At 38.4% G+C, this 18891-nt stretch overlaps 1 protein-coding gene across 1 annotated transcript in view; it reads left to right on the top strand.

Annotated features, from left to right (window-relative positions):
* Positions 1-18891, top strand: part of TERB1 (telomere repeat binding bouquet formation protein 1) — a 273372-nt gene that overhangs the window by 32381 nt on the left and 222100 nt on the right. The window contains exons 8-9 of the mRNA XM_053715885.1: positions 899-1030; positions 8055-8180. Of these exons, the coding sequence (XP_053571860.1) occupies positions 899-1030; positions 8055-8180 (258 nt within the window). The remainder of the gene's footprint in view (positions 1-898; positions 1031-8054; positions 8181-18891) is intronic.

The following is an 18891-nucleotide window of genomic DNA, read 5'->3' as shown; positions in this document are numbered from 1 at the left end:
CCAAAACAGGGATTGAATCATACAACAAATTAGGGTAAATTCACGAACTAGGAAAATATGTTATTCTTTATTGATCATTAAAAGATCCCCCATTTCCCGCAGTTTTTATTGCAATTTATTTTTCTTTAGTAACATGTTACATTTTGGTTTGGGTGTTCATTATTCAGGAGATAATTTTGAATAAACACACCTTATTGTGCTGTAAGGTGTGTTGATTCACAGTCTTTCCAGAAGACTTCCTGAACGAAGTTATTTAATAGTACCAACACAGCCCTTTTGATGAGCATCAATAACATCATATGCAAATATGTAATTCAAAATAACTTACATATTTACCCTTACTGTTCAATTTAAAGGTTGTCTGCCCTTGGGACAAATGTCTAACACTATGGCCAAATAGAGATAATGGGACAGACATTAGAAAGAAATGTATGCAACGTTAAATGCTGATTTTTATTACGGCAAACAAAAGATATTTACAGCTCATGGGGGTATGGAGTGCCATTTTGCACAGGTGCATATTAGTATGATTGGTTTGTTTAACTTTACATTCTTATGGCAGTAGCTGCTTTGGTACAGAGCCTGACATTATTTTCATCTCTCTACACCTCTCGCTACACAATGTTGTGAGTCTATCAAAGAGGGGAAACTACTGAACCAGGGGATGCTAGTAAGCTGGGGATAATGCCCTGATTTTTGTGGGTCACACCTGTTTTTATGTGAGAAAATAAATGTGAAATTAATTGTATCAGTTTTGTTAGACTATGTTAATTAGGTACAGTCATTCCAATGAAAACAGTTACCTATAGATATGGTTGCTTAAATAACAATATATATTATTGTTTCTATATAAAGACTGTGGAATTTTAATTCAAGTGTTTTTATTCTTTTTCCTTAGCTAGCTGCACTGGCAGTTTATCAAAGTACAACACTGTGTCAAATTTACTAAAACTTTTGTCGTTTGAAAGCCTTAATCCAGAAGACATATTCAGCATTGTACTTACTTTAGGCCATTGCACTGAAAATTGTGGTATGTATACCTTTCTACTACAATTATACAGTTATATTATACAGTATGTCTTTATAAAGTCTATCAATATGCTGTATAAAAAAAAAGCAAAAACTATAATTTAAATTGTGTGTGTGTAAATTCCAGATTCCATTTCATATAGATGTTCTTACGTGTTTATTGGATGAGTTTTCAAATGGTTTTCAGATGTAACTTCATTCCAATCCACTTGTCAGAAACCATTTATTTAACATTTTTTCTGATGTTTTTGTTCAATGTAAACAAAACCACTACTGTACTTTGTTTTTAGTGGCATTTTTTGGCTGTTTGCAGAGCTTTTTTGTTTCAGTGTTAGTTCATTACCATACTCAATTTATTTGTTAGGAAACCACATTTTTGTTTAGCGAAAATGAAAAACTAAATTCAAATCACACTTTTATTTGTTTATTTAAAAAGTTATAAAACAAAATAGGTTAAAATAAAATAGGTACGTTAAATTGTTTCACAGGCAGGATTGCATAAATCATAACTTCTAAAAATATGTATAATACATATAAACCAAAAGACAATAACAAGGTGATTTGAGATGCAAATGAAAGAACACATATTCGGTTATTTCCCATGAATTTCAGGATAGTAACAATCATAACCTTTACAAATATACTTAGTGCAACAGTAAAGTATAACAGCAATTGCAATCACTGCAAATCACACTTTTAAACTATTAAACTTATACATAAACAAAATCTAAATGTTATTTTTGATTGCAATTAAATGTTTAGACATAAGTTATTCATTGCACTCATATTCTGTCAATTATTGGTTAAGTAAAAAAACTGCAATATTCAATATTAAATTAATTATCTGTCATGCCTTGATATTGTTTTGTTTGTGTATTTGTTTTACTTCTGTGAAGGTCTCTGATAATCCTGTTTTCGAAAATGCTGTAATACCTTGTTTCTTTCATGTAATTAGCAAGAGTCCATGAGCTAGTGACGTATGGGATATACATTCCTACCAGGAGGGGCAAAGTTTCCCAAACCTCAAAATGCCTATAAATACACCCCTCACCACACCCACAAATCAGTTTTACAAACTTTGCCTCCTATGGAGGTGGTGAAGTAAGTTTGTGCTAGATTCTACGTTGATATGCGCTCCGCAGCAGGTTGGAGCCCGGTTTTCCTCTCAGCGTGCAGTGAATGTCAGAGGGATGTGAGGAGAGTATTGCCTATTTGAATTCAATGATCTCCTTCTACGGGGTCTATTTCATAGGTTCTCTGTTATCGGTCGTAGAGATTAATCTCTTACCTCCCTTTTCAGATCGACGATATACTCTTATTTATATACCATTACCTCTGCTGATTTTCGTTTCAGTACTGGTTTGGCTTTCTACAACATGTAGATGAGTGTCCTGGGGTAAGTAAATCTTATTTTCTGTGACACTCTAAGCTATGGTTGGGCACTTTTTTATAAAGTTCTAAATATATGTATTCAAACATTTATTTGCCTTGACTCAGGATGTTCAACATTCCTTATTTCAGACAGTCAGTTTCATTATATATCGGATAATGCATATGAATAAATCATTTTTTTCTTACCTTAAAAATTTGACTTTTTCCCTGTGGGCTGTTAGGCTCGCGGGGGCTGAAAATGCTTCATTTTATTGCGTCATTCTTGGCGCGGACTTTTTTGGCGCAAAATTTTTTTTTTCTGTTTCCGGCGTCATACGTGTCGCCGGAAGTTGCGTCATTCTTTACGTTCTTTTGCGCCAAAAGTGTCGGCGTTCCGGACGTGGCGTCATTTTTGCCGCCAAAAGCATTTAGGCGCCAAATAATGTGGGCGTCATTTTTGGCGCTAAAAAAATATGGACGTCACTATTGTCTCCACATTATTTAAGTCTCATTTTTTATTGCTTCTGGTTGCTAGAAGCTTGTTCAGTGGCATTTTTTTCCCATTCCTGAAACTGTCATTTGAGGAATTTGATCAATTTTGCTTTATATGTTGTTTTTTTCTATTACATATTGCAAGATGTCCCACGTTGAAACTGAGTCAGAAGATACTTCTGGAAAATCGCTGCCTGGGGCTGGAGCTACCAAAGCTAAGTGTATCTACTGTAAACTTATGGTATCTGTTCCTCCAGCTGTTGTTTGTACTGTTTTGTCATGACAAACTGTTAATGCAGATAATATTTCCTTTAGTACTGTTACATTACCTGTTGCTGTTCTGTCAACATCTAATACTCAGAGTGTTACTGATAACATAAGAGATTTTGTTTCTAAATCCATTAAGAAGGCTATGTCTGTTATTCCTCCTTCTAGTAAATGTAAAAAGTCTTTTAAAATTTCTCATTTTTCAGATTAATTTTTAAATGAACATCATCATTCTGATTCTGTTAATGGTTCTTCTGGTTCAGAGGATTCTGTCTCAGAGGTTGATGCTGATAAATCTTCATATTTATTTAAAATGAAATTTATTCGTTCTTTACTTAAAGAAGTCCTAATTGCATTAGAAATTGAGGATTCTGGTCCTCTTGATACTAAATCTAAACGTTTAGATAAGGTTTTTAAATCTCCTGTAGTTATTCCAGAGGTTTTTCCTGTCCCTAGTGCTATTTGTGAAGTAATTTCCAGGGAATGGAATAATTTGGGTAATTCATTTACTCCTTCTAAACGTTTTAAGCAATTATATCCTGTGCCATCTGACAGATTAGAGTTTTGGGACAAAATCCCTAAAGTTGATGGGGCTGTCTCTACTCTTGTTAAGCGTACTACTATTCCTACGGCAGATGGTACTTCCTTAAGGATCCTTTAGATAGGAAAATTGAATCCTTTCTAAGAAAAGCTTACTTGTGTTCAGGTAATCTTCTTAGACCTGCTATATCTTTAGCGGATGTTGCTGCAGCTTCATCTTTTGGTTAGAAGCTTTAGCGCAACAAGTAACAGATCATAATTCTCATAGCATTTTTATTCTTCAACATGCTAATAATTTTATTTGTAATGCCATCTTTGATATCATTAGAGTTGATGTCAGGTATATGTCTCTAGCTATTTTAGCTAGAAGAGCTTTATGGCTTAAGACTTGGAATGCTGATATGTCTTCTAAGTCTACTCTGCTTTCCCTTTCTTTCCAGGGTAATAATCGTTTTCGTTCCTTTCGTCACAACAAGGAACAAAAACCTGATCCTTCATCCTCAGGAGCGGTATCAGTTTGGAAACCATCTCCAGTCTGGAATAAATCCAAGCCTTTTAGAAAATCAAAGCCAGCTCCTAAGTCCACATGAAGGTGCGGCCCTCATTCCAGCTCAGCTGGTAGGGGGCAGATTACGTTTTTTCTAAGAAATTTGGATCAATTCCGTTCACAATCTTTGGATTCAGAACATTGTTTCAGAAGGGTACAGAATTGGCTTCAAGATAAGGCCTCCTGCAAAGAGATTTTTTCTTTCCCGTGTCCCAGTAAACCCAGCGAAGGCTCAAGCATTTCTGAAATGTGTTTCAGATCTAGAGTTGACTGGAGTAATTTTGCCAGTTCCAGTTCTGGAACAGGGACTGGGGTTTTATTCAAATCTCTTCATTGTACCAAAGAAGGAAAATTCCTTCAGACCAGTTCTGGATCTAAAAATATTGAATCGTTATGTAAGGATACCAACATTCAAAATGGTAACTGTAAGGACTATCCTGCCTTTTGTTCAACAAGGGCATTATATGTCTACTATAGATTTACAGGATGCATATCTGCATATTCCGATTCATCCAGATCACTATCAGTTTCTGAGATTCTCTTTCCTAGACAAGCATTACCAGTTTGTGGCTCTGCCGTTTGGCCTAGCCACAGCTTCAAGAATTTTTTCGAAGGTTCTCGTGCCCTTCTGTCTGTAATCAGAAAACAGGGTATTGTGGTATTCCTTATTTGGACGATATCTTGGTACTTCCTCAGTCTTCACATTTAGCAGAATCTCATTCGAATCGACTTGTGTTGTTTCTTCAACATCATGGTTGGAGGATCAATTTACCAAAAAGTTCATTGATTCCTCAGACACAGGTAACCTTTTTAGGTTTTCAGATAGATTCAGTATCCATGACTCTATCTTTGTTAGACATGAGACGTCTAAAGTTGATATCAGCTTGTCGAAACCTTCAGTCACAATCTTTCCCTTCGGTAGCCTTATGCATGGAAATTCTAGGTCTTATGACTGCGGCATCGGACGCGATCCCCTTTGCTCGTTTTCACATGCGGCCTCTTCAGCTCTGTATGCTGAACCAGTGGTGCAGGGATTACACAAAGATATCTCAATTAATATCTTTAAAACCGATTGTACGACACTCTCTGACGTGGTGGACAGATCACCATCGTTTAGTTCAGGGGGCTTCTTTTGTTCTTCCGACCTGGACTGTAATTTCAACAGATGCAAGTCCTACAGGTTGGGGAGCTGTGTGAGGGTCTCTGACAGCACAAGGGGTTTGGGAATCTCAGGAGCTGAGATTACCAATCAATATTTTGGAACTCCGTGCAATTTTCAGAGCTCTTCAGTCTTGGCCTCTTCTAAAGAGAGAATCGTTCATTTGTTTTCAGACAGACAATGTCACAACTGTGGCATACATCAATCATCAAGGAGGGACTCACAGTCCTCTGGCTATGAAAGAAGTATCTCAAATTCTGGTATGGGCGGAATCCAGCTCCTGTCTAGTTTCTGCGGTTCATATCCCAGGTATAGACAATTGGGAAGCGGATTATCTCAGTCGCCACAGGTTTCATCCGGGCGAATGGTCTCTTCTCCCAGAGGTATTTCTTCAGATTGTTCAAATATGGGGTATCTGTCCAGATCCAGGGATCCTCAAGCGGAAGCAGTGGATGCGTTGTCACTTCCTTGGAAGTATCATCCTGCCTATATATTTCCGCCTCTAGTTCTTCTTCCAAGAGTAATCTCCAAGATTCTGAAGGAATGCTCATTTGTTCTGCTGGAATGCTCATTTGTTCTGCTTGTTCCAGCATGGCCTCACAGGTTTTTGGTATGCAGATCCTGTCCGGATGGCCTCTTGCCAACCGCGGACTCTTCCGTTAAGACCAGACCTTTTGTCACAAGGTCCTTTTTTCCATCAGGATCTCAAATCCTTAAATTTAAAGGTATGGAGATTGAACGCTTGATTCTTAGTCAAAGAGGTTTCTCTGACTCTGTGATTAATACTATGTTACAGGCTCGTAAATCCGTATCTAGGGAGATATATTATAGAGTCTGGAAGACTTATATTTCTTGGTGTCTTTCTCATCATTTTTCCTGGTATTCTTTTAGAATTCCGAGAATTTTACAGTTTCTTCAGGATGGTTTGGATAAAGGTTTGTCTGCAAGTTCCTTGAAAAGACAAATCTCTGCTCTTTCTGTTCTTTTTCACAGAAAGATTGTTAATCTTCGTGATATTCATTGTTTTGTACAAGCTTTGGTTCGTATAAAACCTGTCATTAAGTCAATTTCTCCTCCTTGGAGTTTGAATTTGGTTCTGGGGGCTCTTCAAGCTCCTCCGTTTGAACCTATGCATTCTTTGGACATTAAATTACTTTCTTGAAAAGTTTTGTTCCTTTTGGCCATCTCTTCTGCCAGAAGAGTTTCTGAATTATCTGCTCTTTCTTGTGAGTCTTCTTTTCTGATTTTTCATCAGGATAAGGCGGTGTTGCGAACTTCTTTTAAATTTTTACCTAAGGTTGTGAATTCTAACAACATTAGTAGAGAAATTGTGGTTCCTTCATTATGTCCTAATCCTAAGAATTCTAAGGAGAAATCATTGCTTTCTTTGGATGTAGTTAGAGCTTTGAAATATTATGTTGAAGCTACTAAGAATTTCCGAAAGACTTCTAGTCTATTTGTTATCTTTTCCGGTTCTAGGAAAGGTCAGAAGGCTTCTGCCATTTCTTTGGCATCTTGGTTGAAATCTTTAATTCATCATGCTTATGTCGAGTCGGGTAAAACTCCGCCTCAAAGGATTACAGCTCATTCTACTAGGTCAGTTTCTACTTCCTGGGCGTTTAGGAATGAAGCTTCGGTTGTTCAGATTTGCAAAGCAGCAACTTGGTCTTCTTTGCATGGTTTTACTAAATTCTACCATTTTGATGTGTTTTCTTCTTCTGAAGCAGTTTTTGGTAGAAAAGTACTTCAGGCAGCTGTTTCAGTTTGATTCTTCTGCTTATATTTTCAGTTTTTTTCATTATAAGTTTTAAACTTTGTTTGGGTGTGGATTATTTTCAGCGGAATTGGCTGTCTTTATTTTATCCCTCCCTCTCTAGTGACTCTTGCGTGGAAGATCCACATCTTGGGTAGTCATTATCCCATACGTCACTAGCTCATGGACTCTTGCTAATTACATGAAAGAAAACATAATTTATGTAAGAACTTACCTGATAAATTTATTTCTTTCATATTAGCAAGAGTCCATGAGGCCCACCCTTTTTTGTGGTGGTTATGATTTTTTTGTATAAAGCACAATTATTCCAATTCCTTATATTTATGCTTCGCACTTTTTGCTTATCATCCCACTTCTTGGCTATTCGTTAAACTGATTTGTGGGTGTGGTGAGGGGTGTATTTATAGGCATTTTGAGGTTTGGGAAACTTTGCCCCTCCTGGTAGGAATGTATATCCCATACGTCACTAGCTCATGGACTCTTGCTAATATGAAAGAAATTAATTTATCAGGTAAGTTCTTACATAAATTATGTTTTTCTAAGTTTTTGGTTTTCTGTGTGAATTGTAATGTAACTCAGGTATTTTTTTTCTAAGTGATTAGGCCATGTCAGTTTACGGATTTGAATAGCTTTGAAAAAGATTTTTAAAAAAAAGTTAAAAAAAATCATCTAATTTTTAATATTTTTTGGTGAGTTTTCTAAAAGACAGAAATCCAAGTCATAGTACCAACAATAATCTGTTGGTAAACTGAATTTATTATTATTAATAATCATTTATTTTCATGTTTTTGCATACTGAGCTTATCAGGAAAAAAAAAAAGTGATCAAATTTTAATATCGTTTTATGATCTGTCTTTATTAATGTCATTAAACAGAGAAAAATCAGTATGAGCTTCTAAAGAACAACGGACTCCCAATTGTCATTCAGGTTCTTACAGAGTCACAGGATGAGGAGTTAAACAAAGCAGCTACATTTGTCCTCCAGAACTGTAAAAACATCAGTAAGTATTTTTTAAATAGATTATATTAAAAAAAAAACGATGGAATTTCGATCAAATGTTCCAAATGAAAAGTTAAAGTGTTATATATTATGCTCTCACCTGAACACCAGAAAAGCAATACTACATATATATAATTTTAGAATATTTCAGAAATTAAAAAAAAAAAAAATTATACATAGAGAAATACAATTAGATATGATTCAGAGATGTTGAAATTTTGGCTTTGCTTATAAAGTACCAATATCTGTGTGGAGAGGAGATGCAATAATATGTTAATGTAAACTCACATAAATACACCTATAGGATTTCTCTCAAGCTTCTGTGTTTGACTGTTGTGTTAAGGTTCATAAGAAAGGGATTCATGGATTTTCACAGTTGAACGAAGACTTTATAGTGTAGATTAGTAGCATAATAACAGTGGTTTTATGGCTCAAACACGGAAGTAGATTGTCTATGAATCCTGATGCCATTTCAACTATTAGATTTTCTCTTATATGCTTTTCTGTTTGTTATAACATCTTGGAAAAAGGATAAACTTCAAATCTTCTTGTCATAGCTTCAAATTTTTGCTTGATATGGGAGTCTTTTGTGACATTGTTACCCTTTAACTTACAACATGGAGATATTTAAAATATCTCAGTACCTTTTTGGCTGAGAGTAACAATCAATCTGAGAATTCTATGATTATGGTGTAAGCCTGAACATGTCAGACACACTTTTTGGTGCATATATTTGTTGTTTTTATTGTATTTTTATATGGTTTTAAAATTATGAAATTAAGTAGAGGTTTAAAGATACAATAGTGTTGAATTTAACTATTTTAATAAGCATGTAAATTGCCAGCCAACCTTTGACCCTTGGCTGCGGGATGGTTTAGGGGAGGAAGAGCAAACAACACTGATAATAAATTGTTATGATTGGGTAATATTTTGTTATTCTTAGAATTTGTTATAGAATCTACTATTGTAGTTCAATATACCCAGTATTACTTTTCTTTATTGAGTGATCATTTGTACTGAAGACAAAAGATACAGTTATTTCTCCAACATTGGTGTGTCAGGTCCACGGCGTCATCCTTACTTGTGGGAATATTCTCTTCCCTAACAGGAAATGGCAAAGAGAGCACAGCAAAAGCTGCCCATATAGCCCCCCCTCTGGCTCCTCCCCCCCAGTCATTCTCTTTGCCGCTCTGAACAAGTAGCATCTCCACGGGGATGGTAAAGAGTATGTGGTGTTAGTTGTAGTTTTTTAATCTTCTATCAAGAGTTTGTTATTTTAAAATAGTGCCGGTTTGTACTATTTACTCTAAAACAGAAAAAAGATGAAGAGTTCTGTTTAAAGAGGAGGATGATTTTAGCAGCAGTAACTAAAATCAATTGCTGTTCCCACGCAGGACTGTTGAGCCCAGAGAACTTCAGTTGGGGGGAACAGTTTGCAGACTTTTCTGCTCAAGGTATGACTAGTCCTTTTTCTAACAAGACATAGTAATGCTAGAAGACTGTCATTTTCCCTTTTTGGGATCGGTAAGCCATTTTCTTAGACTCATAACAGAATGAAGGCTTATTAATGGGCTATATACTGGTTGACACTATTGCGGGCTAAATCGATTGATTTATTCAATATTTATATGTCTTTTGGAGTGTTTTGGAACTTGAAAACACTTTGGGGAACGTTTTTTAATCGCCTGGCAGTCGTTTAGACACCTATTCTAGTCAGGAAGGGCCTTTCACTCTAGTATGCAGAGGGAGGAGGCCTCATTTTCGCGCCTTAATTGCGCAGTTACTTCTGGAAGCAGTGCATGCAGCTTCATGTGAGAGAGGTCCGGTGGCCATAAAAAACGTTTCTGGAGGGCTTATTTCGGTGGCGAATATCCCCTAAGGAAAGGTGAGGCCGCAGCAAAGGCTGTGGCTGGGACTGTAGTGGGTTTAAGCTGGTAAATTGATCAAATTTAAGGGGTTACAAACTTGAAATTCGGTGTGCAATACTTTCAAAGCATTAAGACACTAGGGTGCAAATTTGGTAAGGATTGGATATTTCCTTCATAGTTTTTCACACATTCAGAAATAAAGTGTGCTCTGTTTAACATTTAAAGAGACAGTAACGGTTTTGTTTAAAAACGGTTTTATTGCATTAATAGCCTGTATAAGCCTGTCTAACATGTCTGTACCTTCAGATAGAACATGTTCTGTATGTATGGAGGTCAAGGTGGTACCCCCTTTAAATGTATGTGATAATTGTGCCATGGCGTCCAAACAGAGTAAGGACAGTACTGTCACATTTAATAAGGTTGCCCAAGATGATTCCTCAAGGGAAGGTAGTGGGGATAGTTCATCATCCTCTCCTTCTGTGTCAACACCAGTTATGCCCGCGCAGGCGACACCTAGTACATCTAGCGCGCCAATGCTTGTTACTATGCAACAGTTAACGGCAGTTATGGATAATTCTATAGCTAATATTTTATCCAAAATGCCAGCATATCAAAGAAAGCGTGATTGCTCAGTTTTAAATACAGTGGATGAGCAAGAGTGCGCTGACGAGAATTTATCTGTCATACCCTCACATCAGTCAGAATTGGCAGTGAGGGAGGGTCTGTCGGAGGGAGAAATTTCTGATTCAGGAAAAATTTCTCAACAGGCAGAACCTGATGTTGTGACGTTTAAATTTAAGTTAGAACATCTCCGCGCCCTGCTTAAGGAGGTACTAACTACTCTGGACGATTGTGATTCTTTGGTCATTCCAGAAAAATTGTGCAAAATGGACAAATTCCTAGAGTTCCCTGTGCACCCTGATGCCTTTCCGATACCCAAAAGGGTGGCGGACATAGTGACCAAGGAGTGGGAGAAACCAGGCATACCCTTTGTCCCACCTCCTATATTTAAGAGACCCAAGGAGGGATGCATGGCAAACAGTCCCTAAGGTTGAGGGGGCAGTTTCTACGTTGGCCAAACGCACGACTATTCCCATTGAGGAAAGTTGTGCTTTCAAAAATTATATGGATAAAACATTGAAGGGTTTGCTTAAAAAGATATTTGTTCAGCAAGTTTTCCTCCTCCAACCAATTTCGTGCATTATTCCTGTCACAACGGCGGCGTGTTTTTGGTTCGAAGAACTAGAAAATTCGCTCAATAAGGAGACCCCATATGAGGAGGTCATGGACAGAATTCATGCACTTAAGTTAGCTAATTCCTTTATTTTAGATGCCGCTTTGCAATTGGCGAAGTTAGCGGCGAAAAATTCAGGTTTTGCAATTGTGTCTTCCAAGACAAAATTGCTTAATATACCTTTCAAAGGTAAGACCCTTTTTGGGCCAGAATTGAAGGAAATTATTTCAGACATCACTGGGGGAAAGGGCCATGTCCTCCCACAGGATAGGCCCTTTAAGGCCAAGAATAAATCTAATTTTCGTTCCTTTCGCAACTTCAGGAACGGACCGTCTCCTAACTCTGCGGCCTCTAGACAAGAGGGTAACGCTTCCCAGGCCAAGCCAGCATGGAAACCAATGCAAGGCTGGAACAAGGGTAAACAGGCCAAGAAGCCTGCTGCTGCTACCAAGTCAGCATGAAGGGGTAGCCCCCGATCCGGGACCGGATCTAGTAGGGGGCAGACTTTCTCTCTTTGCTCAGGCTTGGGCAAGAGATGTTCAGGATCCCTGGGCACTAGAAATAGTCTCTCAGGGTTATCTTCTAGAATTCAAGGATCTCCCTCCAAGGGGAAGGTTCCACATGTCTCGCTTATCTTCAGACCAGATAAAGAGACAGGCATTCTTACATTGCGTAGAAGACACCCAGTTCCAACAGTGGAACAAGGTCAGGGGTTTTACTCAAACCTGTTTGTAGTTCCCAAAAAAGAGGGAACTTTCAGACCAATTCTGGATTTAAAAATTCTAAACAAATTCCTCAGAGTTCCATCGCTCAAAATGGAAACCCCAGGAGGGTCAATATATGACTACCGTGGATTTAAAGGATGCGTACCTACATATTCCTATCCACAAAGATCATCATCAGTTCTTAAGGTTCGCCTTTCTGGACAAACATTACCAGTTCGTGGCTCTTCCGTTCGGTCTAGCCACTGCTCCCAGAATTTTCACAAAGGTGCTAGGGTCCCTTCTAGCGGTTCTAAAGCCGAGGGGCATTGCAGTGGCACCTTACCTAGACGACATCCTAATCCAAGCGTCGTCCCTTTCCAGATCAACTGCTCATACAGACATTGTATTAGCTTTTCTCAGGTCTCACGGGTGGAAGGTGAACGTGGAAAAGAGTTCCCTGTCCCCGTCTACAAGAGTTCCCTTTCTGGGAACAATAATAGATTCTGTAGAAATGAAGATTTTTCTGACAGAGGTCAGAAAATTAAAGCTTCTAAAGGCTTGTCAAGTTCTTCAATCTATTCCTCAACCTTCCATAGCTCAGTGCATGGAAGTACAGTAATAGGTCTAATGGTTGCAGCAATGGACGTGGTTCCTTTTGCTCGAATTCATCTAAGACCATTGCAACTGTGCATGCTCAGACAGTGGAATGGGGATTATGCAGACTTGTCTCCCCAGATTCAAGTAGACCAGTTAACCAGAGACTCACTCCGTTGGTGGTTGACTCAGAATCACCTGTCTCAGGGAATGAGTTTCCGCAGACCAGAGTGGGTTATTGTCACGACCGACGCCAGTCTATTAGGCTGGGGCGCGGTCTGGGACTCCCTGAAAGCTCAGGGTCTATGGTCTCGGGAAGAGTCTCTTCTCCCGATAAACATCCTGGAACTCAGAGCGATATTCAATGCGCTCCGGGCTTGGCCTCAACTAGCGAAGGCCGGATTCATAAGATTTCAGTCGGACAACATGACGACTGTAGCTTACATCAATCATCAGGGAGGAACAAAGAGTTCCTTGGCGATGAGAGAGGTATCCAAGATCATCAAATGGGCGGAGGATCACTCCTGCCATCTATCTGCAATTCACATCCCAGGATTAGACAACTGGGAGGCGGATTATTTGAGTCGTCAGACTTTCCATCCGGGGGAGTGGGAACTCCACCCGGAGGTCTTTGCCCAGTTAACTCAATTATGGGGCATTCCAGACATGGATCTGATGGCGTCTCGTCAGAACTTCAAGGTTCCTCGCTACGGGTCCAGATCCAGGGATCCCAAGGCGACACTAGTGAATGCATTAGTGGCGCCTTTGTCGTTCAACCTAGCTTATGTGTTTCCACAGTTTCCTCTCCTTCCTAGGCTCGTAGCCAGGATCAAACAGGAGAAGGCCTCGGTGATTCTGATAGCTCCTGCGTGGCCACGCAGGACTTGATATGCAGACCTGGTGAATATGTCATCGGCTCCACCATGGAAGCTACCTTTGAGACAGGATCTTCTAGTACAAGGTCCATTCGAACATCCAAATCTAGTCTCTCTGCAGCTGACTGCTTGGAAATTGAACGCTTGATTTTATCTAAGAGTAGGTTTTCAGATTCAGTTATAGATACTCTGGTCCAAGCCAGAAAACCTGTGACTAGGAAGATTTACCATAAAATATGGAAAACATATATCTGTTGGTGTGACTCCAAGGGTTTCTCTTGGAGTAAAATTAAAATTCCTAAGATTCTTTCCTTTCTCCAAGAGGGTTTGGATAAAGGGTTATCAGCGAGTTCTCTAAAAGGACAGATATCTGCTTTGTCTGCTTTGTTACACAGACGCCTGGCTGCAGTGCCAGATTTACAAGCTTTTGTACAGGCTTTAGTCAGAATCAAGCCTGTTTACAGACCCATGAATCCTCCTTGGAGTCTAAATTTAGTTCTTTCAGTTCTTCAAGGGGTTCCGTCTGAACCTTTACATTCCATAGATATTAAGTTACTATCTTGGAAAGTTCTGTTTTTGGTTGCTATTTCTTCTCCGAATCCAGTTTCAAAGAAGGAACGTTTGTTACACAATTTAGATGTGGTCCGTGCTTTAAAATTCTATTTAGACGCAACAAAGGATTTCAGACAGACTTCATCTTTGTTTGTCGTTTATTCTGGTAAGAGGAGAGGACAGAAAGCTACTGCTACCTCTCTTTCTTTTTGGCTAAAAAGCATCATCCGATTGGCTTATGAGACTGCAGGACGGCAGCCTCCTGAACGAATTACAGCTCATTCTACCAGAGCTGTGGCTTCCACATGGGCCTTCAAGAACGAGGCTTCTGTTGATCAGATATGTAAGGCAGCGACTTGGTCTTCTCTGCACACTTTTGCCAAATTTTACAAATTCGATACTTATGCTTCTTCGGAGGCTATTTTTGGGAGAAAGGTTTTGCAAGCCGTGGTGCCTTCCGTTTAGGTAACCTGATTTGCTCCCTCCCGTCATCCGTGTCCTAAAGCTTTGGTATTGGTTCCCACAAGTAAGGATGATGCCGTGGACTGGACACACCAATGTTGGAGAAAACAGAATTTATGTTTACCTGATAAATTTCTTTCTCCAACGGTGTGTCCGGTCCACGGCCCGCCCTGGTTTTTAATCAGGTTTGAAAAATTTCTTTCTTTATACACTACAGTCACCACGGCACCCTATAGTTTCTCATTTTTCTCCTAACCGTCGGTCGAATGACTGGGGGGCGGAGCCAGAGGGGGGGCTATATGGGCAGCTTTTGCTGTGCTCTCTTTGCCATTTCCTGTTAGGGAAGAGAATATTCCCACAAGTAAGGATGACGCCGTGGACCGGACACACCGTTGGAGAAAGAAATTTATCAGGTAAACATAAATTCTGTTATTTGTGTGAATATCATATAATCAATATCAAATGTTTATCCTTATGTTATTGTTTTGGGTGTTTTTAAATTCAACAAGCAGCATGTGTATATAAGAAAGTTTTCTTCATCATTTAAATGTGTTATGTTATCAATATGTAATACACACTCAAGAAAAAGGTTTAACCCTTCTTACAGAAAGGAGAAGGCGCCACATAGCATAATTCAGCATATATATGACATAGAACAGATAGTGAATAGTATACACTCACATGTGGTAGAGCACTATAACGTAGTGCAAACTGGACAGACCGGATCCTCAGAGTTGTCTGGTATAACTCTCCTCTGGTGTATGTAACAAAGGACTTCCAGGTGTCTCTTCACTCAAACATAAGCTCTATGAGAGAGAAAACAACCGCCACATAGCATAATACTGCAAGGAGTAAAGGGAGACAAATGGTGGATAATATACACTCACTTGTGGTAAAGCACTGTTATGTAGTGCAGACTGGACAAGCCGGAACCTCAGAGTTGTCCTGTAAACTCTCCTCTGACTGCTGAATGCACAAGCCTATAGAATGTCTCTAGGCTCACTCACAGGGGTTAAGAGTGAAAAGGCAATATTCATGCAAAAATGTATGTAGAGATTGATAAATTAAAAAAGGGATAGCAAGTAACTTAAGAACAAGTGTTTAATAAACACATATAAAATACAGCGACGCATTTCTCAGTAAAGCTACTGTTTCTTCAGGTGGTCTCATAGAGCTTATGTTTGAGTGAAGAGACACCTGGAAGTCCTTTGTTGCATACACCAGAGGAGAGTTATACCGGACAACTCTGAGGATCCGGTCTGTCCAGTTTGCACTACGTTATAGTGCTCTACCACATGTGAGTGTATACCATTCACTATCTGTTCTATGTCATATATATGCTGAATTACGCTATGTGGCGCCTTCTCCTTTCTTTATAGAATTTATCTGAAGTGGACGGCTTTATACCCTGAGGAGAGCAGCCTGTTTGTGTGATTTTAATCACATATAAACTTTGGACTCTGGTATCATAGTATCAGTATCAGTTTTATGTTGCAATTTGGTTATATATCCATATGATTTACTGTGTCAAGTAATACTACACTTGAGACCATCACATATTGCACATTTTCACAATTTAAAGTGATAGCGCCCCTATTTACACTTGTGAGTGTTAATCAACCCTTCTTACAACTTATTTTACTACTGGCATGGCTTTATTATGTCAAATTTTGTGAACCCTTTGTTTAAATATTGGAATTCCTTAGTCTTCTTATGTTTATTTGTTTTGCTGACTGTACCTTCCATGAGTTGCTTTGGTGCTGCCCAACCAATACCAAATACAAAAATAAACATACAGACAACAGACTCATACTTGCCGTATCATATGAATACTGACCAGAAAAAATGTGGTTGTCCTCAAACATGACACAGGGAATGAAACAAGAGACAGACAGTTGTCCTTCTTTTCTCTCTGTCAAACTAGTCTCAATGTAAGTTGTGGAAACTATAAAGGAATGGAAAAATCCTTTCTCCATAAATGAAATTATGTTTATGTGGCACTTCCACACCTTGAAACAAATATGACTTTTTTTCATACAGGTAATGAGAGTCCACGGTCCATTACTCCTGGGAATTACTCTTCTCTACCACTGGGAGGAGGCAAAGATTCCCCAATCCCAAGAGCACTATAAAACACCTCCTATATCACACATACCTCAGGCTTTACTTAGCCTCTGTTGGATGTGTTTGAATATTAAAGATGTGCATTTGATTCTTTAGAAAGAGAGGTTTTCAGTCTATGTTGAGGCCCAGTTTCCAATTACAGTGCTTGTCAGAGGGATGTATATGGGGTATTGTTTGTTTTTCTTTTCTCACCTCATGGGACATTTTTCAAAAACCTTCCATTGGTTGTAGGGACTTGTCTTTTGTATCCCTTTATGGATTTACAATATACTCCTATTCCATAACCTCTGCTGATATGTTTCATTACTGTATTGGCTGTCTGCCGCTTGTTTGCTGGTGGTCGAGTGTCTACTGGAAAGTTTCATTTACAGGTGGCCCTCGTTTTACAACGGTTCAATTTACACCGTTTCAGAATAACAACCTTTTTTTCCAGTCATGTGATTGCTATTGAAAAGCATTGAGAAGCAGTGCATTTATTAAAATAGCCAGTAGGTGGAGCTGTCTGCTTGTGTTGCAGCAAAGCCAAGCAAGCTGAAATTAATCAGACCTGAGCTATCGATCAGATTTCAAAGGAACAAGACCTTCCTGTCTATAAACCAGTCCAGATTGGAATGCGTAGAAAGAACTGTTAGCAGAAAAATGCAAGTGAAGTCTGTGTTGTGTGATTATTTTATTAGGTTTATATTGCTCTTTAGCATTTAAAGTCTTCATTTCAAAGCTTTAAAAATAATGTATTAGATGTTACTTATGACAATTTTTAGAGGGGCCTGGAACCTCTCTCCCTCACTTCCCATTGACTTACATTATAAACTGGGTTTCAATTTACAACGGTTTCTTTTTACAACCATTCCTTCTGGAACCTAACCCCGGCGTAAACTGAGGGCTACCTGTATTAACATTTAGATACTCTATAGCTATGTTATGGGCACTTTTTAAGTTTTTTTTATAATATTTTTATTGAGGTTGAAAACATATTTAAATACATAGTTGTTAAGAGTGAACAGTCAAGAAATATAATGACAGAAATCATTCTGAAGTTACATCCACTAACAGGACACTAATGTTATACATGGCATTGTAATGTACTACTGTTACGTAAGTTAAAAGACAGTTGTAAATTATGCATAACAAAATACAAATAACAATCCTCACTTTTTCTAATGGTATTAGTGATTACTTAACTCAGATTCTAGAGATGGGCTATATGCTAGCTACTATGCACAAGAGATAAGTAGATGAATACATAATAGTCAAAATTTGTGGGATAGGGATCATAGTTAGATTGCTACTATGTTAAAGTATTTATAGAAGTAGATTGGGAAGATAGGACCGTAATGGGATACATTTTCCTATGTTTACTAAGTAAACTACATGTGGGGGGTGGGTGGACCTGGACCAGGTTTAGCAGGAGTAGTATGAATATTCAGTTCAGATGCAAAGACTTACTGGGTTCAAATTCATACACCTGATATGATCTCTCATGGACCTAGCATATATAGAAAATCAATAACTGATAAGACTTCCAAGAAATAAAGTAGGTTATTGGAAAACAATATAAGGCAGTAGTGTAGCTATAGTGTAGCCTGAATATTATAATAGATCCGACAGGCTATGAAATATGCAGTTATTGCAATACTCTAATGTTGTTTACGGCTAGGAAATTATAAAATCTTATAGGGGTTTTGACAGGATATAAGGCGGCAGTGTGCATTTATGTGGCTTAAGAGTTGTAAGAGGGGTAGCAGGCAATACTTTTAACTAGTTATCAACATAAAAGAAGATTGCCTAACACTAGGAGGTATTGCTGGAATTTTGTCAATTATATAGGTACTTAATATATGGCATCTAATATCATGTGCGTATTAATATAGCCTGAACAGGGTAATGATGATCTGGTACTGGGAGGGTATCCGTGTCCTTCTGTAAGATACGTATCTCCCAAAATCTGTTGTATGGGGCAGTCTGTACTAAAAGTGGAGGGTAGCTTTAGTAGCATCATATATCTGTGTCTTTAGTATTTGAGTATAGTTTGGGATTTTAAGGTACTTATGTATAGAATAGTCGCATTTTGAATGCTGGAGCGTATCATTAATATGGGGACATATTTGTCAGTTTAATCTATAATGCAAACTCTGAATAAAGGATTCAACCTTACAGCAAACTAGCATGGAGTTGCTTCACACAACTTAACAAAAATAACCTTTTCCTAGCATAGTAATATCTTATTGCTGGGGTTGGCTGCAGTATATTTATACAGTGATAATAACTTATTAAGTCAGGGATGCTTAGTGATTACTTA

Source organism: Bombina bombina, chromosome 1, assembly GCF_027579735.1.
Source record: "Bombina bombina isolate aBomBom1 chromosome 1, aBomBom1.pri, whole genome shotgun sequence".
Taxonomy (NCBI): domain Eukaryota; kingdom Metazoa; phylum Chordata; class Amphibia; order Anura; family Bombinatoridae; genus Bombina; species Bombina bombina.
This window is presented reverse-complemented; position numbering and strand designations above follow the sequence as displayed.